At 52.6% G+C, this 26,685-nt stretch overlaps 11 protein-coding genes across 11 annotated transcripts; 7 read left to right on the plus strand and 4 right to left on the minus strand.

Annotated features, from left to right (window-relative positions):
* Nucleotides 1–112: 112 nt before the first annotated feature.
* On the minus strand, nt 113–2,552 carry J4E83_008153 (uncharacterized protein; the record flags this gene model as incomplete). Its single annotated transcript, XM_049335050.1, has 2 exons — nt 113–1,966; nt 2,340–2,552. 2 exons carry the CDS (start codon nt 2,550–2,552, stop codon nt 113–115), a joined length of 2,067 nt encoding a protein of 688 aa, XP_049185894.1.
* A 1,077-nt stretch (nt 2,553–3,629) lies between these two features.
* On the minus strand, nt 3,630–4,418 carry J4E83_008154 (uncharacterized protein; the record flags this gene model as incomplete). Its single annotated transcript, XM_049335051.1, has 6 exons — nt 3,630–3,796; nt 3,849–3,869; nt 3,922–4,049; nt 4,107–4,213; nt 4,278–4,350; nt 4,399–4,418. The coding sequence occupies 6 exons, from the start codon at nt 4,416–4,418 to the stop codon at nt 3,630–3,632; spliced, it is 516 nt and encodes a 171-aa protein (XP_049185895.1).
* Nucleotides 4,419–6,291: 1,873 nt separating this feature from the next.
* J4E83_008155 (uncharacterized protein) lies at nt 6,292–8,333 on the plus strand (the record flags this gene model as incomplete). The annotated part of the gene is made up of 5 exons (XM_049335052.1): nt 6,292–6,711; nt 6,769–6,838; nt 6,922–7,264; nt 7,331–7,353; nt 7,936–8,333. The coding sequence occupies 5 exons, from the start codon at nt 6,292–6,294 to the stop codon at nt 8,331–8,333; spliced, it is 1,254 nt and encodes a 417-aa protein (XP_049185896.1).
* Nucleotides 8,334–8,958: 625 nt separating this feature from the next.
* IPP1 (Inorganic pyrophosphatase) lies at nt 8,959–10,005 on the plus strand (the record flags this gene model as incomplete). The annotated part of the gene is made up of 4 exons (XM_049335053.1): nt 8,959–9,135; nt 9,212–9,331; nt 9,386–9,813; nt 9,864–10,005. The coding sequence occupies 4 exons, from the start codon at nt 8,959–8,961 to the stop codon at nt 10,003–10,005; spliced, it is 867 nt and encodes a 288-aa protein (XP_049185897.1).
* A 226-nt stretch (nt 10,006–10,231) lies between these two features.
* J4E83_008157 (uncharacterized protein) lies at nt 10,232–10,576 on the minus strand (the record flags this gene model as incomplete). Its single annotated transcript, XM_049335054.1, has 2 exons — nt 10,232–10,347; nt 10,396–10,576. 2 exons carry the CDS (start codon nt 10,574–10,576, stop codon nt 10,232–10,234), a joined length of 297 nt encoding a protein of 98 aa, XP_049185898.1.
* A 302-nt stretch (nt 10,577–10,878) lies between these two features.
* Nucleotides 10,879–12,287, plus strand: J4E83_008158 (uncharacterized protein; the record flags this gene model as incomplete). The annotated part of the gene is made up of 2 exons (XM_049335055.1): nt 10,879–11,225; nt 11,291–12,287. 2 exons carry the CDS (start codon nt 10,879–10,881, stop codon nt 12,285–12,287), a joined length of 1,344 nt encoding a protein of 447 aa, XP_049185899.1.
* Nucleotides 12,288–13,993: 1,706 nt separating this feature from the next.
* J4E83_008159 (uncharacterized protein) lies at nt 13,994–15,004 on the plus strand (the record flags this gene model as incomplete). The annotated part of the gene is made up of 1 exon (XM_049335056.1): nt 13,994–15,004. The coding sequence occupies one exon, from the start codon at nt 13,994–13,996 to the stop codon at nt 15,002–15,004; it is 1,011 nt and encodes a 336-aa protein (XP_049185900.1).
* Nucleotides 15,005–19,996: 4,992 nt separating this feature from the next.
* Nucleotides 19,997–20,695, plus strand: J4E83_008160 (uncharacterized protein; the record flags this gene model as incomplete). Its single annotated transcript, XM_049335057.1, has 1 exon — nt 19,997–20,695. The coding sequence occupies one exon, from the start codon at nt 19,997–19,999 to the stop codon at nt 20,693–20,695; it is 699 nt and encodes a 232-aa protein (XP_049185901.1).
* A 401-nt stretch (nt 20,696–21,096) lies between these two features.
* On the minus strand, nt 21,097–22,148 carry J4E83_008161 (uncharacterized protein; the record flags this gene model as incomplete). Its single annotated transcript, XM_049335058.1, has 3 exons — nt 21,097–21,667; nt 21,720–21,852; nt 21,905–22,148. The coding sequence occupies 3 exons, from the start codon at nt 22,146–22,148 to the stop codon at nt 21,097–21,099; spliced, it is 948 nt and encodes a 315-aa protein (XP_049185902.1).
* Nucleotides 22,149–22,346: 198 nt separating this feature from the next.
* Nucleotides 22,347–24,006, plus strand: TRM82 (tRNA (guanine-N(7)-)-methyltransferase non-catalytic subunit trm82; the record flags this gene model as incomplete). Its single annotated transcript, XM_049335059.1, has 5 exons — nt 22,347–22,493; nt 22,581–22,777; nt 22,826–23,510; nt 23,564–23,770; nt 23,824–24,006. 5 exons carry the CDS (start codon nt 22,347–22,349, stop codon nt 24,004–24,006), a joined length of 1,419 nt encoding a protein of 472 aa, XP_049185903.1.
* Nucleotides 24,007–24,977: 971 nt separating this feature from the next.
* CYS9 (Thioredoxin reductase) lies at nt 24,978–26,262 on the plus strand (the record flags this gene model as incomplete). Its single annotated transcript, XM_049335060.1, has 5 exons — nt 24,978–24,996; nt 25,048–25,054; nt 25,116–25,171; nt 25,222–25,337; nt 25,390–26,262. The coding sequence occupies 5 exons, from the start codon at nt 24,978–24,980 to the stop codon at nt 26,260–26,262; spliced, it is 1,071 nt and encodes a 356-aa protein (XP_049185904.1).
* Nucleotides 26,263–26,685: the final 423 nt, after the last annotated feature.

Raw genomic sequence — 26,685 nt, forward strand, 5'->3', positions numbered from 1 at the left:
CGAAGTTTGGTTGCCGTGTGCTAGACCAAGGATGAGCCATATCCACACGAGTCACTTGGGACTTCGAGATAGAAATGAAAAGCATCTACATACAACCATACCTACTCCCAGCCTAATAGTGACGCTTCAACATGTTTTGCATAACGCGCTTTGCCCTTGAACCACCCGGAAGGTTCATATCAAACATACCACTCGCAACAGCCTGCCTCTGTAACAACTCACCAGCATCGTGTAGCCGCACCCAAGTCTCATCATCCTCCTGCATAGCAGCCACATTCGCACTCCCCAAAGTAGGGTCGTAGAAAGGACTATCCGGGTCCGTCGAGTTGAGACTGTACTCACTGGGTGGCGGTACACACACCGTCCCTGGTGACGGCAGCTCACCCGTCTGAAAGTAAGTATTGACGCGACTCAAGATACACGGGTCCGGTGCCGACATGGAGCAATGTCCCGCGTGATCGCCAATCATAAGGCTGCTGCCGGGGAATAGACTATGCATATAGCGTCCGCTGCGAAGAGGTGTAACCGGGTCCGCCGTATTGCTGATGAAGAGGATAGGATGTGATGTGTTAGCACCCCAAGGACCGTCGAACTTGTAGCTAGCTTTGATCTTCCAAGATGCGCATTGCATCAGTAGCATGGACCAGTAGGAACCAAAGTTCGGCGAAACTTCGTCCATGATATCCCAGTATGCGGCGAATTCTTCTTTAGTCAGATGGGTTTGATCAATTCCGTCGCTGCATAGGATGGCTGTCGTGGAAACAGGGGAACTTGGCTGTTCGAGTGGTTCGCTGCCATCGACAGGACAGGAGAATACGTGGTTGTAGCGCAAGGTTCCGGCGATCTCGTTGATTTCCCTACCAGCTCCTTGTTCAATGGCGAATAGGCTGGCGGCTACGAACTCAAATGTGAGGCGCGGCTGGTAGGTAGCGCTGAAGAGAATTAATTTGATGGTGGACCAAGTGAGAAGTTCTGGGCCTTCTGCCGAGACGATGGGAAGCGGATTGTGGTATAGCGATGCGATAATGTTTTGCGTGCGCTCGTCTATGTCGAGAACACTGGAGTTGGCGGTGGCTAGAGGACATCTATTGGGACCCACATTGTAACAGAATGTATAGAAAGAAGTCATGGCCTTTTCGACGTCTACAAGACTTCCGTTACCCATCGAGTGCGTGTAGTCGTACGAACTCACGACTCCATCGAGGATGATACGTCCAACACGGTCCGGGAACATGGACGCGAATGTAGATCCGAGGAAAGTCCCGTAAGAAAAGCCCAAGTACTGCAGCTTGCTTTCTCCGGGAACATATGTGGGGTGGTGGCATCCAAGATGCTTGCCAGCCTTTTGTGCAGCCTTTTGAATGACTTCCTTCGCCACATATTCGGCATGCCTTTCAGTGATCTCCAACATGTCTCTGGCAACGAACGCAGTAGACATGTACTGCTTAATATCCGGTCCCTCTTGTGTTTCTTCGGCAAGCTTACAGGATGCGCCAAAGGCGTGTTGCATGGACCAAAGTCTACCAAGGGCTGCATCCGAGCTTCCAACAAGGCCCTCGGTCTCTTCCCTCAAACTCCAAGAGAACGCAGAAGGCTGATTTGGCATGCATCGAGCGACTGGCTCTGTCCAACCAATTCCACGAGGGTCGAAGCCGATGATGTCGAAGTATCTTGCGTCAGGCGATGGGGTGAAAGTCTCAACGTTAGAGTCTATGATCTGTTGTAGCCCTCCTGCTAAGAAGAGCGCAACTGATGTACCTGATCCTCCGGGTCCGCCAGGGTTGAACAAGACCGGGCCACCATACCGGGGATCATCTACGGATACTTTGGCGGGTAGCTTGACGATAGCGATGCTCACAGTATGATCAGGGTAAGTCCCGTTGAAGTAGTCCAGTGGCAGGCTCAGTTTTGCGCATTCAAATTGGCCAAAGCATTTGTGGAATTCTAGATGCTCACTCGGTGTGATCTGGAGCTTGGTCAGTCTTGCATCCACCAGTCGATATTATGATGCTGAAGCAGGCTTGTTAGACTAGATTGTAGAGAGCTGCGGTTCGCTTATGTTGATACAATGCTGGGACTTGGGTCCGAGCGACATGCTGGTGAACCGGAATGGGATCTGGTCAGGCCACCAATCACGATCAGATTTTTCATTGAGCCTTTTGATGACGAAGGTCGTCTGTGGTGCTCCGGCATGCGCCCAAGACATCTCCCGGAAGTAGAGTAACCACCTGCTGTGCGACTTGGATCGAGGCTATCATTCGATCTGATAAGATGCGGGCCAGGGTGGCTGCAGAACCACGTGTGCGGTGCGACGCTCAGGGAACACTCTCTCAACATACCTCGGACCACTCAAAGGCAGCATCATGCAACGCAGGCTCAATGTCTAGAAATGAGGACAGATCCCAGTTCTTCAATTCAGGGAAGATGGTATCCACTGCCGCGAGGCACACGAGTGTGACGAAGGTCGCAGAAAGCAGTGCACGCCACCGCGTCGGGGTCCGTCCAGGCTTGACCGGCGCCGTCGCATCCTCCAGCCCGTTCCAACTCTTCATGATGTACTCGAAGTCGTTCCAGCCGGCTGAAGAACAAGCAAAATAAATGCGATGAAGTATTGGATATCCGCGAGTCGTTGAACAGTAGAAGACGGGTGTGGAGGGGTCGTCTGTCAGCGTGCATCCTCAGCCCAAGACATTCGACGTCGCATCCTGGCGCCTGACGCCAAAAGTGAAGATCACCTCAGGCAGCAGCAAAGCACTCGAGGATGCGGAAGTGTGTGCGCGAGGACTATACAAAACGCAGCACGGAGTGCGCCTGACTCCCCGCAGATAGCCCAGCTATCGCTTGCAGAAACCTGCCTTTCTACTCTGCGTTGGTGCTGCAGCTGCAGCAGGACTGGTCGGCGGCTATGTATGCAATATGCAGATGTGGTCACAATGCGCTGCCTTGGCTGCTGAATTTTCCATGTGCAGAAAGCGAGACTAGTGCGTGCGATTAAGTAATGGGTTAGTTGCCGTCGAGATTATCCATGTGTTGGGTGGTGAGGAGAATTGGCATCGCCACGAACCTGCGTCTTGTGGAGGGACCCGTTAGAGACCGCAGAGCCTCATCGCAACAGCGGTAATGTGATCTCATTGATCCTCAGGAAGAAGGCATCGGTCTGGCTGTTGTACCTGTTTGCGAGGCGAATGTGAGTGAGCATGCTTGCTTTTGGAATGCGGTGTAATCTGCTTTTTGCTGACATGTCTGTTGGTAGAGTTCAAGGTTACATTGGAATGACACAGCTTTTGGGTAGGTAGCAAGCCACCATGACTACGAAGAGCCCGTAAGGAAAGTGCACAAAGAACGGAAACCCTCATAGCGCGACAAGTACAGAGTAGCAGCACCTCCTGATTCAATGGGTATCTCATCTCTCAGTACCAACCACCTCTACTGCCATTAAACATGATATGAAACGTCCATGTGAATGATGATGCTCATTCGAGGAGGAGCAGTGTCGGCTAACGTCCAAAAGATCTCCATCGTGTAAAACCAGCTCCAATCCCAAGAGCGTTCTTGCCCTCAACTAGAAAGCTCGTACCTTTGGTCATTCTGAGAGCACAGGACTGTAGGACGTGGGTCCGCCGAGGTGTTTACCACTGCTGGCCACCACCTTGGCCACCCTCTTGACCACCACCGTAACCGCCCTGGCCGCCGCCCTGACCGCCACCGTAGCCGCCGCGAGACTGGTATCCGCCGCCGCCGCCGCCGCCTTGAGAAGGTCCCCAAGAGCCGCCGCCCTGACCGCCGCCGCCGTAGCCTTTTTACCAAGTTAGTTTCTCACTGTGAATAGAACGGTGACATGTGCTTACCACGGTCGCCACCACCGTAGCCTGGGGATATAGTTAGTATAGAACCGCAATGGGTAGGCTGAGTGAAGCTTACCTCCTCCTTGACCACCGCCGTAACCTCCACGGTATCCGCCGCCACCGCCTCCGTAGCCGCCGCCGCGAGGAGCACCACCGCCAGCGCGGTCGGAGGCCTTGTCAACGCGAATCCTACGTCCGTCGAATCTGGGAGAATCAGCAGTGCCCACTGTTGGATGGTACGTAAAGGCAGAAGAGACGTACTCCTCGTTGTTCATGGCCTGCATAGCGGCATCGGCCTCGGTGTCCTGGGCATAGCGAACAAAGCCAAAGCCTCGGCTGCGGCCAGTATCGCGGTCCTTAACCACGACCTGTGACGATGTGAGCATGGACTCGACCTTGGCGACGACATTCGTCGAGTAGCGTGTCACTTACGGCTTCTTCGACTTGACCGAACTCCTCGAACTTTTGACGAAGAGCTTGGTCGTCGGTGTGCCATGCGAGGCCTCTGTGAAGGGTCAGTCGCGGTTGCGGTATGGGAAGGCTGCGTACTTACCCAATGAAGAGCTTAGACATGGTGAGAGTGATGTCTGGGTCGAACACTGAACGGTCTCAATACTAGCTCTCGCAACTCGAAACAAGGCGCGCGATACAAAGAAGCTCAAGACAGGTAGTGACAGGAGTTGTAGAGTGAAGGAAAAGTGCAGGAAGGCGAGGAATCCATCGCGGCTTCCCGGGCAGGCAGTATGTAGCAACGTGACGGAACGAACATTTGATCTTGTAGCACCAGGCTGTATTGGTGATGATGGCGCAAGCGATTGCTCTGAAGAGTTAGAGGAGGGAGAGTCGGCTGCAGGCTGTCGCAAGAAAGTGATGGCACAGGGTGAGGAGCAGAGATAGTGAAGCGTCTAGGTTGGCGGGGCAAGCGACGATATGAGTACCCCTCCACCAGGTGAAAGAGCGCTAGGCTGCAAGCAAGTAATAGGTTGCGCGCACGGACTGGAGGGCTGAGGGCCCGGTTTATAAAGCGACGTGGATGGCCACGAGCGACGGGGTGCAATGTGTCTCTCCAGCCAGTCGAGCCAGTCAAGCCAAGGGGTCTGGTAGTTCGGACCTGGGCTGCAGGCAGGCAAACGGAACTGGCCCCTCGCAGCTAGCCGGTCCCAATGCCTTGTCTAGGAGCCCGCACCTGACGATGGACAGGGTGCAGATGCTGGTTCTGCCATACATGTCGGCTGGCTGGCTCCCTAGCCTGTCCCGTGTCTGTCTGTTCATGCTGGGTATATGCAGCCCACGTTAGCCTGAGACCGGGGAGGCCCAATTGCAGGGCCCTTGACGAGCCAGAGAAAACGATTTTTTTGATAGGTGCATCGATCCATCGTCCTGCTCAGAGTGCCGGCAGGAGTGCGGCGGCGTCATTGGGCCACTGCGAAATACGTGCATGGACAAGCCTGCGGATAGACAGATTGCGTGCTCGAGACAGCAGCGATCTGCGCCTGTGGCTACAGCAAGACTATCGGGCTGTGACGAAAAGGTCAATGGCGGACAGGTATTGGACAGAAGATGGTGGTTCAAAGAAGCTTATCAAAGTCGCCATCCTTAGTCTGACGGTGTGGGGATCGGGTCTAACTAACTTCCAGGCCCTCCAGGGCTCTGCATCCCGAACTGGCTCGTGCGCGCGACGTCAAGATGTAGCAAGCTGAGCGTGCTTAATGAGACGACTGCTCGCACCTATACGACCGAAGTCCATCGCGCTGAGACAGGTCAGAATGCCCCATTAATCACATACTACACAGTCGTCACCATCGGATACAGAAAGCGGGCAATTCGGCAGCATTTACCGAGATATACCGAGGCAGCGCGGACTGAACCGATCCATCTGTGTTCATTCTGCGTATCTCCAAGCAAGTCGGCGACGAGAAGCTATCGCAGCCACTTCCCTGTGATAGCGGCACAGCGCATGCGGCAGCACGATGCACGGTGCCAAGACGTCTCGCTCTCGGGGACCGATTCTATGGCAATACCATCCATCCAATGATATGAGCATCTTGCAGCCCGAATAGAAGTAAGGAGAGGAACAGACACGACAGACATGGTCTCATTTCCACACCGTGAAGGTTGAAGGGTTGACGATGCACTGGCGTCATCAATGCATCGTGCCTTCCTCCAGCAATGCAGTGGCTTCGGCGATGCCGGCAGCCTCACAATGGCAGCACCCATTGCACCTGCCATCACTCTGTCTAGCTATCTGACTTAGCCTATCAGGTAGCTGCAACATCCAGATGAGACCTTGTCACCTTGAACGCCTCCCAGATTACCGTCACACAAGCAACTGAGCGACTATCACGACGATCTGCTGTCAGGCCCCCTCGAGCATCTCAGACCCACCAGACTTGCGAGGCGAGCCAGACTCCATTAACGGCACGGCTCGTCTAGGATGCAGGACAGCATGGACATACGAAAGTGGCTAGACGAGACAGTGCAACCGGAAGCACCGCGCGAGCCCAATAACCTTCATCAGACCGCAGAGCCTGCTAAACGGAAGCGCCGCCGCAGATCAGACAGCTCCCTCCTCGATCCCCGTCCACTTGCATCCTCTCCGCATAAGCCAGCGGAGGATAGTGCTGACGAGGCGCTCCAGGCGACATGCAGCGACAGCTCTAGCAGCAGCCGATATGCGCGCAAACCTCGTAGAAAGACGCGTCCAGAGCGGTATGAGCCACAGTATGCGCCAGGTCCCCATGCCCATCGCGATCGTAAGGACAAATCAAAGAAGTCGCGACGCAAGCCTCGACGCAAGAAGGGCGAGAAGGCACCTGGTGTTATGCCGACCTTCCAGGCCACGAACATATCTGGAGATCGGCTGACCGTAAGATGTCTATGCAGTCGCCTGGAACATACAGTATGGTGTTGACGATTGGACTAGTTGAAGCCACGCGAGCAGCTAGGTCTCTTCAACAAGGGACGGACATCTACTGCAATCAAGGGTCGCGGATGTGAGTAATTCATCACCCTTCCTACAGCCTGAATGATATCTTCCTGTACGTCTTCCCCGCATTACCCAGCTGACGTGTCGCAGTGCCCGATCTGGTCTTCTCGGAAATGAAGTTCTTGCAGCAGCACAAAGACGAACCAGAGCCTGTCCCTCGAACCGACGCGTCCAAAAAGAAACGCAAGAAGGACAATGAACAGATGAAGGAAGGAGAGATCTCCGCTTTCTTTACCTCAGCACGACCGGCATTAGTTGACAAGGACACAAACACTCTACCGCAGCTTCCTGTACCAAAAGCTAAGCGGCGTCGTCGTGATCAATCCTCGGTAGATGACACTGCTATCCCAACTGTTGAGGCTACAGGCCAAGCCTCGTATCTAGGTTTTGGAGGCAGAGGCCCTCGCCATGAAAGTAATAGCTACGTTTCCTGGTCAGAGTCAATTCGAGCGCCTAGCACGGCGCCAGCACGCCCTCACATATCTCACATACGTACCAGTTCGCGCGACCTAGACCTTCATGGTGAGTTCGAAACCAGAAATGCAAATGAGAGTAATAGCTTCAAACTACCAGCCCGGCCTCCTCCAGTGACGAAGCAAAGAACAGATAGCACGCCTGTCGAGCGCTTCAGGGTTTCGTCCTTGGCTCCGTCACATGGCAGAGCGTCGAGATCGCAGTCCTTCCCGCAGCACACTTCATCTCCGCGACGACCGAACCTCGTCGATCGATCTGCGAACGCACGCGCGGCTGACAATGTTCATTCTTCATCGTCAATGCCACCGTCTGCGCCCAAACATGCTATGGGCACGCATCGCACTCAGCTACCCAGCTCCTCGAAGAATAATCGATCAGACTCGGCTTCAGTCTCGGGGATGACTGCTCCGTCCGGGTATGGACAGGAGAACCCGCATAGCGAATACAGTCCTGCTGGAGAAGGAAGATTACCGACATCTTCTGACTTGGGGGTGGCTTTGCGGCATTGCAACGATACCTTCCACGAACGACGTCTGGCCACAGGGTCGCGGAGGAGACGCACCGAGGAGACGCACCCATCGTATCCACAGTCGAACCTGCGGCAGAGTACGAGAGACACTTATCATGCAGCTCAGCAGGGTCCCACTGTACGCTTCGCGGATCAGTCTCATGATAGACCGGTGATCCCAAATTTTGCTGGCCCGAGCATCTACGAACAACAAGCACAGCGTCAGCGATCCCATATGCAATGGGATCGCGAAGAAGAACCTCTCCAAAGTCAATACCATTTCGAAGAAAACTACCTAGACCAAGGAAATCAAATGGAATACGACGACGGGATGGAGCATGATGACGAGAACTGGGGCGGGCTTCTAGAAGAGCCCCTGTCGTGTAGCCTTGATAGTGATCCTGACATATACGGCGGTATCGAAGCACACCCCGGAACTGAGATTGAGCTGGTCCAGGATACAAGACCAGAAAACGATACGGTGGCTCCTGGATTTTGGCGGCCGAATAAACTGTACTGATGTTGAGGTGGGTGGCTGGCTGGTAGCCACATAGCGCGTTAGCGGCAACTTTCTTTTTTCGTGATTAGAAGAGGTCTGAATGGCGAGACGTGAAGCCTGCAATTATCCCAAGAAGCTCAAATGATGCGGAAAGTCATATGACTGCAATCTGATTCTCGGCAATTTGAAGAAGCTCAGAAATCGATAGCGACAAGCTGCCTCGGTGTCCGTGCATAAAAAGTTGGAGCTTCCGGTCTCCGCGCCCGTACCTTGCGGACGTTTTCTGATCCTCGGTCTGGGCTTCGCATGAGAGGAGAATCGGCTGCGCTTCCATCTGGTAGTTTACTAAACGGGTGCCATCTGCATGCTCATCCATCAATCGTTGTTGCGGCTCTGTCCCGCCCAGAGATTGATCACCCGGTCGAAGCCCCCCTTCCCTACCGCGACGGCTGTCCCATGCAGACAGTCGGCGGTGACGTTTGTCACAGTGGCGCCTTCCCAACACAGCTCCCCGCCTGCGAGCCCCACTAGTAGACCCCTCAACGACAAAATCAACTCTAGGGCTCGTCTACTTGCAGGCCATCTCAACTCCACAGCTTCTTCTTCCACAGCCATCCACACAGCTGCCACGAAGACCCCATCCACCATGTCTTACACCACCCGCAAGGTTGGCGCTGCCAACACCCTCGAGCACCGCGTCTACATCGAGAAGGACGGCCAGCTCGTCTCGCCATGGCACGACATCCCGCTCTACGCCAACGAGCAGCAGACCATCCTCAACATGGTTGTTGAGGTGCCCCGCTGGACCAACGCGAAGATGGAGGTGCGTCGGCCCCAATTGGCTGCGCCGTGGCCTGTGTACGGCTGCGCGAAACGAAAGACGCTGACTGTCGCTACAGATCTCCAAGGAGGAGCAGCTCAACCCCATCAAGCAGGACACCAAGAAGGGCAAGCTCCGCTTCGTGCGCAACTGCTTCCCCCACAAGGGCTACCTGTGGAACTACGGTGCCTTCCCTCAGGTACGCTGACGCGACCCCGACATCGGACAATACACCAATGCTGATGCTGTGCAGACTTGGGAGGACCCCAACGTTGTCCACCAGGAGACCAAGGCCAAGGGTGACAACGACCCATTGGACGTCTGCGAGATTGGCGAGCTTGTTGCCAAGCCCGGTGAGGTCATCCAGGTCAAGGTCCTCGGTGTCATGGCTCTGCTCGACGAGGGCGAGACCGACTGGAAGATCATGGTCATCAACGTCAACGACCCGTTAGCCCCCAAGCTCAACGACGTAGAGGACGTCGAGCGCCACCTGCCCGGCCTTCTCCGCGCCACAAACGAGTGGTTCCGTATCTACAAGATCCCAGACGGCAAGCCCGAGAACCAGTTCGCCTTCTCCGGCGAGTGCAAGAACAAGAAGTACGCCATGGACATTGTCCGCGAGTGTGCCGAGGCCTGGGAGAAGCTTGTCACTGGCAAGACCCCTAAGGACGAGATCAACCTGTGAGTAGTGGCCAACCTACCCCGAATGATTTGTACTGACGAAGCTCTAGCACCAACACCACCGTCTCGCACTCTCCCGACCGCACCGATGCCAGCTCGCTCAACGTTCCCCAGGGCGAGAACAAGGCACCTGCCCCCATCGATGGTAGCATCGACAAGTGGTTCTACATCTCCGGTGCCCCGTCCAACTAGATATAACGGGAGCCGTGATAAGCACAAAAGTCTGGATATCATTGGAGCATGGGAATGACTGTAGATGATAGATAAACGTGCATGATTAACGCCGACCAACGACGGTATATGGACCTATGAGGAATATCATCAATGCCTCGTCTCAGCCCAACCCAGAATATTGCCGTGACGCCGACCGATGCTGTGTCTTGATACATATGTACATTCATGTCTTGATGCCGAGCCCTTAATTGCCTGCCAACTCGTCTTTACGAGCCAGTGACCGTGAATGTCTATCCACTTCTTCGACGACTTGTGTTATGCGCATGTTGCTGAGGTCGAGGTTCATCTCCTTGCCATCCTCTACGCGGATGTTAGCGTTTGCTCAAGGTGCACCGAGAGTGTACGTACTGAACTTGACGCCCAGACTGGCAGGCTCTTTGCTGTCTCGTGGCAACATCTTGGACTCAATCTTCATGCCATCTGCGCGTGCATTCGGTGGTATTAAGGAGAGAAAGAGGCGGGCGGGCTTCGAGCGCGGGGAGAAGGGATTGAAGGTAACGCGGACGTCGGTCAGGAATCTGGTGATCATTGCGGCGGTGGAGCACGGAGGAGTCGGCGATGCAGACTATGGATTGTTAGAGGATACGTATGATGAACAGATGCGACTACTTACCAATAAGCCGTGATTCGAAAATGCGCTGTAATGGACGTCCCACGCTCGTCGCAACCTCTTCGCGATATGTCTGTGCTCAAGATTCTCTGCGGGCCACGCTACGGCTAGCCGTCCGAACACGTTGCGCTCTTCCACCCCGCCAAACGGCCCACCGTAGCCATCTCCGTCATAGGCCATCTGCATACATCGACCAAACTCTCTCCGCATTCCGAGCCACCATGGCACCTCTCCCCTCCACCACGCACACTCTCACCACCCGCCTAAGCGCCCTCTCCGAAGCCAATAAAGGTGTCGGCCAACTTATCCAACGACTAGCCAAGCTAGACTTCCAGCCAGGTTCGCAGCCACTCGACAATTCCGACGAAGGCGACGTGAGGTTGGAACTCAGTGCCGAGATACACGAGACTCTGAAGGGCATCGAGGAGGAACTTGAACTTCTGAGGCAAGAGGTCGAGGACGTTACATCACAAGGAGGCATTACAGGAAGAAGGCGGGATAGCAGCAAGGACAGCGAGAGGAGTAGACTTGCTGTACTACTTGCGAGATTGACCGAGGACCTGAAGTTGTGAGTGATACATTCCCCACCTACCGTATTCTTTGTTATGGCATGCTAACCCTACGTTCCTGCAGATCGCGATCACAATATCGGAAAGCGCAACTCACAGCCAAGCACAACGCCGACCGCGCAAAGCTCAAAGAACGCGAACTCCTCTTCTCCAACCTACAATCAGGCTCCTCGACCCCATCTTCCACATATCGCCAGAGAAAGCAACAACAAGGGCTATCGGAAGGCGAAGTCGTCGCGCAGGCTTCCTCAGACGTCACATCTGCTCTGCGCCGGACAGCCCAGTTGATGAAAGACGAGCTATCACGCTCACGATTCGCACAAGAAACACTCGAACAGACAAACGCCGCACTACAAGATCTTGGGGAGCAGTACTCAGATCTGAACACCCTACTAGCCAACAGCAAGAACTTGGTCTCGACACTCCTGAAGAGCACAAAGAGCGACACGTGGTATCTTGAGACCACCTTCTACATCCTCATAACAACTATCATCTGGCTCGTTTTCCGCCGCTGGTTATACGGACCGCTCACCTGGTTCATCATCTGGCCAGTGAAACTTACCTTCCGCATCCTTTTCGCCGTCCTACCCTTCGGCGCCGCATCCTCAGCCGCATCCTCGAGTGTCGCAGTATCTTCATCCTCAAGAACCCTGATCGTCCAACCTAGCGCAACAGGTGGCATACCCCGACGCGAACCCAACGCCCAAGGACACTACATACCTGTCGGTCGCGGAGGCGGAGTGAATCGACAAGGGCAAGATCCTAGTCCACAAGGCTCATACTCGCAGCAAGTAGGCAAGATGGCGGAACAAAATCAACAACAGCAGCAGGAAGAGGTGCCCGACCACCCTCAGTTCAGACAACCGAGGAAGGATGAAGACGAGGGACCAGTCACACTAGGCGACGGGACTGTATTGCAAGAGAGCGATAAGCCGAGGAATCCCAAGAAGAAAATGTGGGAGGAGGATGTGGAGAGTGCGAAGCGTGATGAGGCGCAGGCGCAGGAGACACCAGCACAACAGGAAGGAAGTGGACAAAGGCGGAAGAGAGATGAGCTATGAGCTGTGACTGAGCAAGTGGTTACGTAGAGATACCTATGATAATGACCATCATCATTACTCCATCACCACTATCATCATTCCGTAAATCTTCCGTTTTCGTGGCATGTTGGGACCGCGCGCTAGCAACTCTGCACTATATAACCCGCTCTTTGACTCGCATCTTGTTTCCCTTCTTTCAACAACTACTAAAAGTTCTTCTACTTCAAAAGCAAAACAAAAAAAAGACATGTGTGTCTCGCTGGTTGCGCCCTGTGCTCGATTCAAAAAAACAAGTTTCGACTCCATGACTGCGTCGGTGCATTCCTCGAAAATTCTAAAAATCCCTGGAAGATATGTTCATGGCTGCACTTGTGCAGTGAACCTCCAAAAATGCGCAGATTCGCTTCATGTCTCGTCGAGTTGCCTGCTGAGTGTTACCAAAACTTTGAAAGCTGTTTGCAATGGCCTGTTCCTTCTTTCCCGAATTGAAGATATACCCTGGCTATGTCACAAAACTGTGCCTACTTTTACCCATGGCTTTGTTCTGGGTGCGTTCTAAAAACAAACTCGCGATACTCATGTTGGCGTCGCCCTTCTCCACGAAACGGGCAACGGAACCCAGCATGTTCGTCCTTCTGGTCAGAAAGATACGTGGAGTCGTTCCCATGGCTTTGCAGTTGTTCGCTAGAAAACGTTCGTGCAGTATTTGATGCTGTCTGGCTCGAGGTTCTGGGCTTCGCGAGCGTATAAAACCTACGGCTGTTGGTCTGGAGCTTCTTCCTTCCAACTACCTTCTCTAGATCTTTACTTTCAAAATGTACGGTGGTGGAACTCATGTGGTTTTCCAAAACTTCCCACAAGTTGGGCCATGTGCGTCTTCGCGCCTCTTCTTCCAACTCCAAAACAGTTGTTGTTTTGTCTATTTCCATGAAAGGCTTACGCTCGCTCTTGCCATGAATTATATCTCTGCTGTCTCAAGACTACATCACTCTAGAGACATGGAGCTGTCGCGTCTCGCTTGGGTTTCAAAAAGGTCGCCGGTCTCGTGCGTCCTCCATTGTTCTCATTCCTCCACTCACACTATTATCAGAAATTTGGAAAATGGTCTCATGTCCGCAGACTGAAAAGTCCCCGGAGCTCACGAATGTTTCTGTCTCGACTCTTGCTCCTAAAAGCTACAACATCCGCATCACAAAAGGCTACGAGTGTCTTCAAAACACAAGAACACGAGCACATGGATCTCTTCTCTCCCTATCTCCAAAAGATTCAAAACACGAACAAATGTGAAGCATGGGAATTGAGCGCAAGCTGCAAATACAAAGACGCTGCTTTTTCCTCCCTCCTCCTTGACTCTTATCGACGGTTACAGCTATACCAAAACACGGTAACGATAGTTTCATGGTGTGAGACGGACCAAAAAGGCCAACAGCACGAGTTCATGTGGATTCTGTCTTCTCCGCTGACCGAAAAACACCATCGGTTGAGTCGAAAAAGTTGAAGAGGTCTGCAGGCTACATTACCATAAACACATGTAGATTAGGTGACCTACCTAGGTAACATTGATGGAGGCTCTAGACCTACTTAGCTTTTTTCTGGCATGAGGCGCACCCGTGATAGTTTCAGCGCTCTTGGCATCTGCATAAAAGCGGCACGGCTGCATACATATAGTGGTCTGGCTTCTCTTGTCAACTAACTCGATTACTGCCATTCAAATCCCATCCATCACCATGGAGCCAATCTACTCGCGCGATGAGTGCATCGCCGCGATCCACGACTTCTACGACTTCTTGGGAAAGATGTTCATGGATGTGCCTGCGTCCATCATATACCCACCTCCCGGCGGTTGGCCCAACATGACTCCCGAAGTCGCGGATCGTCTAGGCAAGGATCCAGAAATCATCAATCTGCTACGCCATCTGCCATTTCCTGATGACCAGCCTTACACAGCGCGGCCGCACTGTTTGCCAGGCACCCGGTTCCACGCCTGGACGAAGGCAGTGGACGAGCTGAAGGAGCAGGAGGACACAGAGAGAGAAGATCTACTAATCGAGACGGAGAGCCATCAAGACCAGTTCGGCGGCATAATTCCCAAATACTGCATCGGTCTTACGTACGCTCTCAACATCAGCGAATATGTGATGCTGTTGGACGTCAGAACTGGGCTGGTATATTGGATGGACTGCCCGGAGGAGATTATCAAGGCGTGCGATCCTCAGCCATCACGTCTGGTGTATCCTTTGGAGGGGGAAGTAAAGGAGGAACCAGATAAAAGCGTCGTTGTTGTACAGGAGGAAGAGGATGATGTCGAAGCTTCAGACGACAACAGCGAAAACGAAACGCCTCCGACATCCGACGACGGTAGTGACGACGATAACGATGGGTCTGTTGATTTCGATGACGACGATGATGATGACGATGACTCGATGGATGTGGAGTGGGGACCCTGCTGGCCGGTCCGCCACTTCTTCGCCATGTTGAAGAACCACTATATCAAGCTGAACTTCATCCCACATAGCAGTTGTCGCGTCGTTCAAATCTGGACGAAGCGATACACTGACCACGACCGAATTCCTGAAGGGTTTGCAGAGTTTTTACAGTCCATATATCACAAACATGGATGGCCTAATCTGGAAGTCTATCAGAAAGAAGCATGCATGGCAGAGCTCGAGAAAGCAACAGGAACAGAAGGTACCAAATATTACCACCTGGAACAGTACTTCCAAAATCGCGAATACTAGAAGAAGAATTCGGGATCGAATTACGGATCGAACGCGGTGTGACATGCACCATTGGTACGCAATGCCGAATGAATAACTTACTGCGGTTCCTTTCGGCGATGTGCACCGTTTCTCTGTATTCTTCAAAGCCACTGCCTAACCCTGCATGTCTAATGGAGCCCTTGACCCGAATCAATGAAAGTAACGCATATTGTGGCTGTGAGTGGCCGTGCAGCTGTCAGGAACTCACAGGTAGCATATATCTGTAACGTTACATGAGAATGTGATTGCGTGATCCGGAAAATCACTGCCACTGCTTCCACGGTATAGATCTTCAGCTGTTGTCTCTTGCAGTGGTTCCAATACCCTCGAACAACTACACCAGCCCCGACTGAACTACTCACTCAGATCGCATACTCTGGTAATCTTCAATCTCGACCATGAATGCCCTGAAGCACATTAGAAAGCTTTTCGATGAATCCGACATTGGAAACACATACCGCAACCCTGAAGAAGATACCGACAACTCGTTACGCCTACTAGACGATGGGTTGCTGGACACCACACCCCGCGACGAGACGCTGGAGATGTAGGTGAAGCCTCGAGAACAATTCTCGACTGGAAGGATTTCAATGGATAGTATATGCATGTATAAACGGGATGTGAAATCGAGACACATATGGGAAGCTATGCGTAGGCCGACGGAGACATGTTTAGCAGGTCCCAGGAGAGTTCAGAGCTTGGGACCAGGATGGGAGGATTCAAACTACTCAGCGCCTGCCAGCAGGCATTCGGAAGGCGCCTTGCAGCTTGTGCGAACTAATGCCGCTCGTCGTATAGGAAAAGCTGGGGGGATGCAAGTCAGGATCAGGAGAGAGTTGCAGAGACATGACTGCGTGCAGGCGGCTTTGCCCGTAGACTTGAACAAGAGCCTACCTGCGTTGCCTTTGTGAATAGGCGGGCAGCATGGCAAGGACCAAGCGGCACCTCGATCAAGTAACCTAGTCTTGTTTCTTACTACTTAAGCTTCTTCGAAGCATAGAATGCGATGGCTGGTCATCGGCTTACGTTCGTGCAAACCACATTGACCATCGGGATGGATGCAACGAACGACTCGGGGTAGCCGCAGACGGTCTGAAATAATCACCTAAGCCACTGGTGATGCAGCCTCCCCTACTACTCACTTCCCCTTGGCTATTTAAAGCTTCCGTAGTTGCTGTCTTGATTTGCGCACTGCGTATCTAAGTTAGTGGTGTGGGGTAGAAGCACAGACAAACGTCGGGCTAAAGTGGTCTTACCACTCAGTTTCTCAACTGACTCGGTGTATCATCCTTCCCACTCGTGATGCAAGTAGCATAAGCCGCGAGGGTCATTGAGAGTACAGCTCCCATTCGCACAGATTTGCGATTACCTTCGACAACAGGAAGTCGTGAGTACATCAAAGTGTTAACGAGACGGTGTGATAGATCCGACATGCCTGATATTGAAGTTCTCAACAGATGCGGCTCAAGCGGCAGCTCCTGGTGAGGCCGCGCAGATCTAGATCAGCCACATGGAACCGACGAAGACTACCACCCCGGAGAACTTGCCTAGTTCTCAGTCCAGAAAGCCTTCTGTGAGAGAGGGGAGGGCGGTCGATGCGAAGGTGTTCGGGAAGTGGTTAGGACAGTGGGTTTTTTTAGAAGCATCATGGAAAGAAAGCTATTTTTATTAGTCTTTAGTAGCAAAGACGTTGTGATTGCATTCTTGTTATCTCCTTTTAGCTAGTTAGTTAATTCAGAACCCTGGTGCTAGAGTTTAGCAATTGCAGAGCGCGTTCAGGTTGAATTCTCCATTCCGAACGGTCCGTGATCCCAGAGACATCAAAGCTATTGCAATCATACCGTTACCAAAGCACAATCTCAAAGACCAAGCCCAACCTAGGACCAGACCGCAGTCTGAGTCAAAGGCGCACTCTATTCTTTCTGTGATCCCAGAGTCCTCGCACAGCGCTAGAGGTGAGTAATCGCGGAGCGGATCGTAGTTGAATTCTCCGTTCCGAACGGTTCAATATCCTAAAGCCTTCAGAGATGCGTAAGCACCAAAAGCCATCTTTGTTATTTAAGTTTGGTGCTGATGGTACTAAATTAAAAACTAAAAATGTACAAAGATTTGACTCTACCTAGGTAAGTAACGGAACCGCTTTTGATCACAGTGAGATACACTGGCAGGCAGTCCTAGATGCCCCAGTGAATATGAGGCGCGGGTCAGACCCTTAACCGCGCCGAGATAGGCTAGACCTCATCTTAAATGATGGACGAAGTTTGGATGAGCCAAGTACGATGCTTGTCCTATTTTCCGTTCATCCAATTTCTGCAGCATTACTGACAACAAGGTCGAAGTCTACGTAATCTAACTCGTCATCAACAGCGCCCACAAGAAAGAAGAAGCGCGCACTGCAACGGGAGAAAGACATTAAGTTCGCTGCATATACGTACCGGACCAATAGGCGGACAGAAAGCACGGACACAACAGGTGACACTCAGGCAATGTTGATGAGACAGGCAACATAAGTATTAGAAACGCAGTCAAAGTCATGAATTGCAATCACTATTACAGTATTTCTTTTGTTATTACACTACACAAGTTGTATTAATGTGTCCAAATTTCTTCCTTATGGTTAAATGCAGACAGGTTCTTCAGTTTGGAATTTGGAATTGGATTGCAAGTACCCAAATCGACATATCTAGCATCTTGTGCCGACTCAGATGTATCCAGGTACCCATGACCGGGAATGCCGGAATGTTCTCGATGCTTTGACAATTTACTTAGGGTACGTAGTGCCGCAACCCACAAATACGATTCGGAATCAACACGATACAGAAAATCGAAGATGATTGGCAATTTTACATGTACGGCAAGACTGATCTTGAGAATAGCTACGCATCCAAAGTATTAAACCAAATGTGCCAACCTTGTATATGTGAGCAACAGGGTATAGTCCCAAAGTATGTAGATCTATGAGAACCAATGAACAAAGAGAACACAAACACAAACGCGGTCATACTTGGTCTTACAGCTTCAATCCTTGGTTTCCTCCTCTTAGCATCATGGGGTCTTAGTGTAAGAAGCTCTGGGTAATTGTACACAGACCGGTACCGTGACTGGCCCCTAGAAGTATAAGTACGAGGAGAATTCCCTATGAGAAATTGCCAGACTTGCAGCATATTCTAGTCCCACGAAGCTACAGCCCAAGCCAACATTAAACGGTTTTCTACCAGCCCTACATCAACCATGCAGCTCTCTACTCTCGCAACTGTAGCAGCTGTCCTCGCCGCCCCTGTATTCGGTCAGCAGAACCAGTGCCGGGCCCGACTGTAAGTGTGGCGTATTATCCGACCTTCTTGTTAGTATACAAGTAATGCTCATCATAATCGCAGCAACACTCCTCAGGGCAATGGCTGCACCATTTTCCCTGCAACAACGGCCCGAAACACCATTATCCCAATCTTTGGTATCGGAGCACTCCCTGACTGCCAGCTTACAATCAATTTCGAAGGGCCAAATTGTCGATACTTTGTGGCCGGCGTGAGCGGCTGTGCGGGCAATAGGGACATTAGTTTTTCGACTGCTCCTGCCGGGAACGGACAAATCGTACCATGCTAGCCTCTATTAGCTACACGCGTGATAGAGTATTTACTACTCCTAGCGTGGACATTGGAAGCCCTCTAAAGGGCGTTACTGTCTTTACTGTACCAAGTGTGTACGGGTCTTTCAACAACGCCCTACACATATAAATTGAGAAATGTTTAAAGTGCCTACCTAATTATTCGATTCTATCGTGATAACTAATAAAACCGAGTTACAGCCCTACGTATAGTGCTAAAAGAACCCTGCGAAGCAGGATCTTTGCAACCTTGCTACGAAGAATATTGCTTGTTGTCTGTAGACGAGACGGTTGTAGCGTAGGATATTATTCGTAAGCCGCCAGATCTACGAAGAAACCCGCTACCTCCCCTTCAGCCTCAACACATTCAGGTACGACGAACGACTCGGGCGACAGACCTGGCTCCGCTCGCTGGCATCCCGACTCGCTGTCGTGCGGAAAGTGCGTGTTCATGTTGAAGAGGATTGGGGTTTAGACCGTGGATTAAAGAAAGGTCTGACCAACGGACTGGAGTTCTTCCCAAGTCTCGATAGTCTGGAGCTGATTTGCGGGTATGACCGGTACAACGCAGGTGGGCTTGACAAGGTACTCAAATTGGCGAAGTAGACGAAGCGCGACGTGGAGGCGCTAGTCGGCTCCGAGGTCACATTGAGGATTTATATCAGGAAGGTTTGGAACATTCGCGAGTACGATCTTTTTGATTTTGACACCTATTTTCCCTTCAAGCTTTGAGCGTTGCGACCTATTTTGGTCGGATTGGAGTGACGGATTGCAGACATCATGCTCACAGCTGGCATGTTGACATGGGTCTGGTGTAGGACATGAACGGAGGAAGCTTGGTGAAGCTTGAGAAGCTTCGCGTTGAAGAGCCAGATCTTAGTCATCCATCATTCCCAACAGGGAAGGTACATAACACGACGACTTCGTCATAATAAAGCTCACCCAAAAGCTATTTGACTATCTTACCATCTCAGCTGTGATCCTCGCTTGCGACAGTACCACTTCATCCCTTCCTACTGGAAAAGCCGAAAATGCAAGTCCACGAGCACCCCGCCTCATCCCCCATCCTACGGCAGGCCCTGAAAACCGCCCTACCCTACAGTGTCAACCTCGTCTACAGAATCCAACACCCAAACCGAACCGAACACGCCCACATACTCGCCACATTTCCTCCATGGGCCACTGAAATACCAGAATGCTGGGCAGCAGCCTACCTCGATCGCTCCATGCGTCCAGAGACCGAGCTGTGGATTTTCAGTAGCGCAGAACAGCCACATCATGCGAATGCAACACCGGAGTTTCGTCAAGAGAGCAAGAAGGCGGTATTGGCATTACTAGAATATATGGCTACACTTGCTACTCCACCAATGCGTTCCGATAATCTACCTGCTCTGGACCTGGCAAAGCAACACGAGAAAGACTACCCAACGCCACCAGCATCCGGCGCATACGAATCCTCACCAGGAACATATATGCGACATCTCCTCATGCCCAAAGTTGTTACGCTAGGGGCGTGCCATCGCGACGTGGTTGAGATACTCCGCGAAGCAGGAGTCTTACGCACCGAGCTTCCAGGCCCTGATGCCGAGCTGAACAAGTTCTTGTTCAAGCTTTCTGATCTTCCAGAGACCCGAGAGCTACCCAAGGGATTACGGTGGGGTGAGATGCGCGAGCAGGATATCGATGTCGTCAAAGCCAGGACGTCGATTCCAAGGACGACGAAGACACTCATGTCACTAAAGAGTGTGGGTGTTTTTGAAGAAGAGACAGACACAGCAGTAGCGTGGACATTCCTCGGGTTAGACGGTTCTCTTGTTACGTTACATACAGAAGAAGCATATCGAGGAAAGGGGATAGCAAAGGCCGTTGCAGCGAAGCTGTTTCGACAATATGCCCCAGGATTAGCAGTAGACGACGACGGGAATGCATGGTCACACGCGGACGTATACTTGGGCAATGCGCAAAGTGAGAGTGTCTGTCGAAGCTTAGGAGGTAAGCCGCTCTGGAGGTGCTTTTGGGTGCGGATAGACCTAGAAAGGGTGGGTCATCCTGCAAAGGCTGTCTGAGCTGCTGTCAGCTGGTACGCATCACCTCTTCGTAGCATATCGAGGTGCACAAGCTAGTGGTATATCTGTTCGAAAGTCAGTCTCGAGCCTTGCCATGGTTGTGAAAGAGTGACTTGAAAGACAGGGTGCTCATTAAAAAATTAGAGTGTTGTTGTTGTATTTTGATCCTCACCGAGGAATCTCAGGGTTAAAAAGAAAATAATCATAGCAGCGCGAGATGAGAGGGTGTAGGCTTACCTGAGATTGTACTGACGCAGATGCTTTGTGGGCATCACGGCATAGTGTCTGAATGAGTTCATCTGATCGTATTGTCGTTGACTGTCTATATCATGAAGACGTGCTTCGACAGACCGTAGTCATGCCGATATCTCTCAAGAAATGTCATCGCAAACGTGAGTAGCTTAGTCGAAGAGACCGAAGCCCATGTCGTCATCCTCAGACTCCTCCTTCTCCTCTTCCTTGGCCTCCTCCTTAGCGGCAGGGGCGTCACCACCACCGGAGGTAGCACCGACGGCAGGGCCAGCGGAGGCGTACTTGTCGGGGTTGGCGATGCGGTCCTTGAGCTCGGCGATCTCCTCCCACTCGTAGTCGGTCTCAATGGCGACAGAGATGACCTTCTTGTAGGAGTTGACAACGGAGTGCATGACGGAGGGCAGGGTGGGGAAGCCAGAGGCCAGAGAGATGGCGGCAATGGTGCTGATGGCAGAGGAGAAAGCCTTGAGCAGCTGGGACTCCTCAATGTCCAGGACGGAAGCCTCGAAGGTCTGGCCGTTGTCGTAGATCTGGTAGATACCCATACCGTAGGTGAAGGGCGAGATGTTCAACAAGTTGAGCAGGGTAGCCTCGGAGGCACCGACCTTGTTACCAGCCTCGATGAGCTTCAAGTCGGAGGTAATTTCGATGGTACCACGGGCAATCTTGGTGGGGACACCGAGAGCCTGGAAGAAAGAGGTCTTTCCGGGTTCCATACCACTGTGATATGTCAATTACTTGTACGATGTGTGCGCGTAAGACGCGTTCTTACGTGTTTCCGGCGGGAATGTAGACATCGCCGGGGGCGACGGCACCGGCACGAGCGGGAGCAGCGACACGGTTGGCGAGGATCTTGTCACGGGTCTCCTTGAGGTCGGCGTTGGTGAAGACGAAACCGACGTTGCCTGTACTAGTGTCAATGCTGTGCGCGAGCGTCGCGTGAGTTGGAAGACGTACCCTTGACGTGGGGAAGGAGACGCTCGTACTCGGGAGAGTCGTTGATGAGACCCTTCAGAGCACGGCGGACCATGGTGTTCTTTCCCATGAGAACGACACCCTCGCCGCGGAGCGACTGGCGGATCTCGTGCATCTGCTGGGACGAGACATTGTCGACGGTGACGATGAAGATGCTCTTGTACTCCTTGAGGAGCTGCTCGAGCTTCTCGAAGTAAGCGGCCTTGGTTTCTTTCTTGCCCCCCATTGTGTTCTGCGACCCAAAGGGATGTTTAAGGTCTTAGTTTGGTGTTGTTGATGGTTTGAGGAGGAGAGGGAAAGTTCGGCCGGCGAAAATCGAGGTTGTCTGCTGTGGGTGGCCCCTGCTCGCCTAACGCGCTAGCGCATTTGGGGCCTCACAGAAAAGTACCATCAACTCCACGAGGCAGTGTCCAACGCAGACATCATGACTGTTCCATACCAGTGCATTGTAGCGCGAAGCTCCGAGTCTTCAGATGACTGGACTGTGTTTGCTGCGAGCGGCTCCAAGATTGTAGTTCAATCCAGCCGCGGGTCAGTGACGACATGGCCACAGCAAGACGCCCAAATCGAAGTGAGTGATGGCGTACTTATTGTGATTTGTTAATGTTGTGGCGTTGGATTGGTGGCCGAAGTAGTTGCGCATCGCTAATATGAGCAGGATCAGCAGGAGGGCGACTCCGAAGAGCGACCAGGAAAACGCATCAAATTGGAACAACCGAAAGAGCAAAAGTCGAATTTCGCCAGTCTCATCCTCTCGAATGATGGACAATACTTGGTTGGCATCACTGGCGAAGATAAATGCGTTCGCGTCTTCCAGATCGATGCTCAGAACCAGCTGCACCAGTTGAGCGAAAGGTAAGAGGCGCACGATGTCCGAAAGATTCGAAAATTGACATGATCAAGGTGCATGTCAAGACGGCCTTGCTCGATCACTCTCACGTCTGACGATGCAACCATATTGTGTGCAGACAAGTTTGGCGATGTCTACGCATTGCCGCTTCTCCCTTCGCCTGACGACGACAAGGAAGAAGAGTTGCCCGAGGCATCAGCAACTGAAGAGGCCGATGAGAAAGAATGGATCCCCTCCGCTACTACTCTCACCGTTCACTCTGGGAGAAATCGAAAGACTCTCGAAGAGCAGCTGAAACGGAAAGCGAAAGGCCCGGCGAAGCCCAAGGAGACTATGCGATTCAAGCATGAGCTGCTCCTTGGCCATGTCTCTATGCTCACAGATGTCGTCTATGCAAATGCAGCTGGTCGGGGCTATATCATGACAGCAGACCGGGACGAGCACATCAGAATATCACGAGGTCCACCGCAAGCGCATATCATAGAGGGATTCTGCTTCGGCCACGAAGCGTTTGTGAGCAGGCTTTGCCTCACACAGTCTGGCCTACTTGTGTCTGGCGGCGGCGACGATCACTTGTTTGTATGGGATTGGCAGAACTACCTCTTGAAGGAAAAGTTGGCCATCCGTGATCTTGCCTTCACTCATCTCCAGGAGCGTGGCATGATCCCAGCAGGAGTAAATGTAGCAACGTACAAGGTCGCGGTTTCTGGAATATGGAATCTACCAAACAAGGACGGTGTAAGTATCATGAAGCTTTTGACTTTGTTTATCCATCATCTGACTGTTGATAGGCCGAGACAGTTGTTGTGGCATGCGAGGGAGTACCAGCGTTATTCAGCTTCGGACTAGGTGCATCCGTACCAGGCTATGCCATTCCACTGGACGGCAACGCACTGGACCTTGCCATCATCCGCACGTCTACTGGTCCTTTGAAGTTGGCTGTGTCGATAGACAACATCCAGAAACCAGGCTCAACGACCGAAATTCGGGAAGACATGGTAAGCTTCCTGCTCAGAAGCATCTCATGGATGATAGCTAACATGTCGAACAGGCACTGAGACTGCAATACCTCGCAAGACAACAGGACGGTACATGGCACGCAGATGCAGAGCTCGCAGAGACATTGAAGAGCTTCGACCAAGGTGGTGACGACCGACTTGCAGATGACAAAGCAGTCCGAGATATGCTCTACAATGTGGAGAACCTCAGGAAGCGTCCAGGCGCGGAGGATTAGATAGCAGCGTTAGACGCCCACAATGGATTCGTAGTGCTCACTCCCAAGCGCGAGGCCGATATACAAAGACAGAAAGTGAAGCGCGACGCGTGCGACTCCAGAACGTGCATGAACTGTAATCATCCAAACAGTCGCCCCCAGACTACGCCTCAGCACCGGACGAAGTCGCGACATTTCGGACGGGGCTCCTGATGAACTTTGCCGAGGCTCGTGATACAGAAGTCGCCTCGAGTCAAGCATGTCAGCACCGGACATTAAACGCGAGATGGGCAAGATGGGTGGGCTGCGTGGAACGTGGGTCTAGTACAGGTCGATTTCTAAGAATGACAGCCCGGCCGGCGATGGCGTAGATCGACAGCAAGCAGCCGACTTTTTTCTTTCCAAGCAGAAATCTCCCAACGTCTGACATGTGTTGCATTTGCAAATAAGGTGTGTTTGCTCTCTTGCTTTCTACGTCCCAACGTGCTGCCCTCATTTTGATACCGCATTACATATATATATTGACTGCGACGCATAGTTGAGCACGATCTGCATCTCGAAAACCCCACCACGCCTCGGCTCGCCGTCATCCCCCAAATATCGCGGAACCTCCGAAGCTAGAAGACGACGCCCACTAATCGCAAACCCGCTGCGGCAACGTCAAAAGCGTTTTTCCAGCTCCTTCTCCGTCATTTGGTCCCTCCCACATAAGGCACCATCTGCACCGCTCGCACTCCGTTGCTAAACCTCCACATCGCATCCCACCAGCCACACACGACCCACACGCCCGCAACCACATCTTGCACGCGACACGCGAAACTTTCGCACACGCCGCCAAAGTGTTCGCATCAATCTTCCGAAGGGCGTCCTCCCCCCGCAACCTATCCTTATTCTCCGTCCCCATCGCTGCCGCGGCATCGCATAATCAGCGCGTCTCACCTGTAGCGGGGCTTTCGACTGCTTCAACCTTTGCAAAAGTACAGTCGCGAAACATGCATTCAAAACTAGTCAGTAAGTGGCATCCTAAAAATTCCTGGCACGGATAGTGCTAACGACATGCAGTTATTGGGTATGTTCCGCGATCAATGGCGCGACGGAGTCGATCTCGAGGATAATGCTAACATACACAGCTCGGGGCCAGCAGGCCACACCGCAGCTATCTACGCCGCGCGGGCGGATCTGAACCGTAAGACACCGCCTCGAAATCATCCCTGTGACATTGCTAACCATGTGCAGCCGTCATGTACGAGGGATTCATGGCTCTCGGTATCGCTGCAGGTGGTCAATTGACCACAACAGACGAAGTCGAGAACTTCCCCGGTTTCGTCAAGATCGGAGGCGGCAAGCTCATGGTCAGTAACGCCACGCGATAGCCATGCGCCAACGCTTACTAACAAAACACAGGAGCAAATGCGCGAACAATCCGAAGCCTGCGGCACCGAAATCATCTCCCAGACCGTCGCAAAGGTCGACCTGAAAGCGCGCCCCTTCAAGTACTGGTTACACCCCATGGGCGACGAGGAGGAGATCGAGGAGGAAATACACACTGCCGATGCTTTGATCATCGCGACCGGCGCAAAGGCCAGGAGATTGGATCTCAAGGGCGAAGACAAGTACTGGGGCAACGGTGTCTCCGCATGCGCTGTATGCGACGGTTCCCTTCCCATGTTCCGCGACCAGCCACTGGTCGTCATCGGAGGTGGTGACTCGGCAGTAGAGGAGGCTCTATACCTCACGAAGAAGGCGTCAAAGGTTACCGTACTCGTACGAAGGGACCAGCTCCGCGCGAGCCGAACGAACGCCCGCCGGTTGACAACACACCCCAAGATCGAGATCATGTACAACACCAGCGCAAGCGAGATCAAGGGCGAAGACAAGAAGAACGGTCTGATGACACAACTAGTGGTCAAGAACAACGTCACAAAGGAGGAGCAGACCCTCGACGCAAAGGGTCTCTTCTACGCCGTCGGCCACGACCCCGCCACCGAGCTGTTTAAGGGACAGCTCGACATGGACGAGGACGGCTACCTGATCACCAAGCCCGGAGAGGGTCTCACAAGCGTTGAGGGTGTCTTCGCGGCCGGTGACGTCCAGGACAAGCGGTACCGCCAGGCCATCACCAGTGCAGGATCCGGCTGCGTTGCTGCCCTCGAGGCAGAGAAGTGGCTTGCCGAGCAAGACGACAGCGTCGGCAACGAGCTCGAGACGGAGAACCAGGCTGAGAAGTCGCAAACGAACGGCGTCGTCCCCGAGTACCGCTCCAACCCTCTTCTATAGACGAAACACGCACCACAACATCACCATCACAAATTTGGACCATATTTGGACCATTTCTGGAATAACTCGCATGAAAGGGCATGGGCGTCTCATTGTTTAGCGCATATATGGAAGGCACAGGCACCATGTATAGACCTTCGGCAAAAGGCGGTGCATTTGATATAGAATCTTGAGCGGTCGATTTAGGGTTTAGATAGAGCAGACACCTGGCAATGAATGTCTTCAACTGACGTATATGGACCGCGAACCGCTTATTGCGACTATTTCTGCTCCAACATGACCATTTTAGTGCCAACGACATCCTACATGATGCAACAGCGCATCAAGTGCATCCTCGATGAAGTGCACATTGAAAGGCTGGACAACCGCACCAATTGCCGCGGGGTTGGCGACGAGCTATCAGGGCTAGCGAGACGCTGTGAG

This window comes from Alternaria metachromatica (genome assembly GCF_023757995.1).
Source record: "Alternaria metachromatica strain BMP 0045 chromosome Unknown scaffold_22, whole genome shotgun sequence".
Taxonomy (NCBI): domain Eukaryota; kingdom Fungi; phylum Ascomycota; class Dothideomycetes; order Pleosporales; family Pleosporaceae; genus Alternaria; species Alternaria metachromatica.